Here is a 2,051-nt window from a genome sequence, read left to right as displayed (position 1 = left end):
ACATGTGTCCAGTTAGGCACTAAACATATAAAAACATGACAGCTATTACGAACAATCACTTCTACAAGGGTAAAGGCAATCTGGAAAGCATAATGCCTTATGTTTGAGACAGTACTTCAGTGATGTGGCCTCAGGTACTCATTTAGACTGGGTGGATGTAGTTTAAAGTACTGAGACACCTGGCTGCCGCACAAACACGTGTGACAGTTAGTCAGAATAGTGGCTGCTTTGTACATGTGAGCAACTTCTTGTCGCAGCAATTTCTTACGAACAATCACTTCTACAAGGGTAAAGGCAATCTGGAAAGCATAATGCCTTATGTTTGAGACAGTACTTTAGTGATGTGGCCTCAGGTACTCATTTAGACTGGGTGGATGTAGTTCGAAGTACTGAGACACCTGGCTGCCGTACAAACACGTGTGACAGTTAGTCAGAATAGTGGCTGCTTTGTACATGTGAGCAACTTCTTGTCGCAGCAATTTCTTACGAACAATCACTTCTACAAGGGTAAAGGCAATCTGGAAAGCATAATGCCTTATGTTTGAGACAGTACTTCAGTGATGTGGCCTCAGGTACTCATTTAGACTGGGTGGATGTAGTTTAAAGTACTGAGACACCTGGCTGCCGCACAAACACATGTGACAGTTAGTCAGAATAGTGGCTGCTTTGTACATGTGAGCAACTTCTTGTCGCAGCAATTTCTTACGAACAATCACTTCTACAAGGGTAAAGGCAATCTGGAAAGCATAATGCCTTATGTTTGAGACAGTACTTTAGTGATGTGGCCTCAGGTACTCATTTAGACTGGGTGGATGTAGTTCGAAGTACTGAGACACCTGGCTGCCGTACAAACACGTGTGACAGTTAGTCAGAATAGTGGCTGCTTTGTACATGTGAGCAACTTCTTGTCGCAGCAATTTCTGATTTTTTTTAAAATCCAGAAACGCAAATTCACTGATGACCTTCCCAAATCCCCATTCAACAGCCTGGCGAACACGACTCATGCTAGTGTTGAATTCCAACTGCGTTGTCGTCAGCGAAGAGCCGCCATAGGGCTTCATTAGGAGTGGCTTCAGTGGGTATGCAGGATCGCCGTATATGACGAACTGGTGGGGCCCCACCAACTTTTCAAGTTTCGCATAGAGGCCACTGCTCTGGAGTATCCCTGCAACAACAACAACAACAACAGAAAAGGAATTCAACTGACTAACAAAATAAGACAACATCGCTCATGTTAAAATTAGTACTTTAAGTAAACATTTGCCTCACCAACTATTCCTCAAGGGGTCAAGAAAGCTATGTAATAGCAAGTGTGAACATATGCGGAAAACTATTTTAAACATATCGAAGTGAAAAGGGAGGAGAACAAGGCTCAGGTTGGCACCAAAGCAATTTTTGCCCGTACTTACCTTCCTGAACATATATTTATGAAAGAGACAAGCCATTCCAGGTACCTGACTGTCTCCTAAAAATATCAATGCAAAGTTCTTTCACACAAGACACAGGGCAACCTACCTGCATCATGCCGCCTTCCAGGATAAGGGCCGTCAAGTTGGCACACAATGCCATTGGGACACATCACCGACTGGTACTTGAGCATGTGCATCCGCTTATGGCCAGAAAAATAATCGCGTTGGTTCCTTTTGGGTCGGCATATGGGGCGTGCCGTGCCGTCGATAAATGCCCAGCAGTTTGTCAGCGCTGCACCACGGTTCCGGATGGCCTGCAAGACAAAATTAAATGTGATCAAAGCTCAGGCTGTAGTTAAGCGTAAAATGGTATCTGTTCTTTTAATAACCTTTCTTAGATAGAACCCTCTGTCGTACATTATATCGCCGATAATGTATACGTACTTAAGTGAAATCTTGTAGCTTGAAATACACAACCTGCGCTGATCACGTGTAACGTAGTCTACATGGCTATTTTATGCGAACCTTGCTGAGGTGATGTGCCGTTCGACCTAAACTGAAGAGGCTAAGATTTCTGTGTCAAAATAATTTTTCGAACAATATGTTGATTACGTGTGACAGATATAACTGCTTTATAGATGT

The 2,051-nt window shown here is 43.3% G+C and overlaps 1 protein-coding gene across 1 annotated transcript; it reads right to left on the bottom strand.

Annotated features, from left to right (window-relative positions):
- Positions 1-665: 665 nt before the first annotated feature.
- Positions 666-1,689, bottom strand: LOC142563093 (uncharacterized). The gene is made up of 2 exons (XM_075673612.1): positions 1,516-1,689; positions 666-1,165 (listed from the first exon to the last, which is right to left on the bottom strand). Exons 1-2 carry the CDS (start codon positions 1,604-1,606, stop codon positions 774-776), a joined length of 483 nt encoding a protein of 160 aa, XP_075529727.1. The 5' UTR covers positions 1,607-1,689; the 3' UTR covers positions 666-773.
- Between the last annotated feature and the right edge of the window lie 362 nt (positions 1,690-2,051).

This window comes from Dermacentor variabilis, chromosome 11 (genome assembly GCF_050947875.1).
Source record: "Dermacentor variabilis isolate Ectoservices chromosome 11, ASM5094787v1, whole genome shotgun sequence".
NCBI lineage: Eukaryota > Metazoa > Arthropoda > Arachnida > Ixodida > Ixodidae > Dermacentor > Dermacentor variabilis.
The sequence above is the reverse complement of the archived record's forward strand: the minus strand, read 5'-3'. Positions and strand labels throughout refer to the sequence as shown.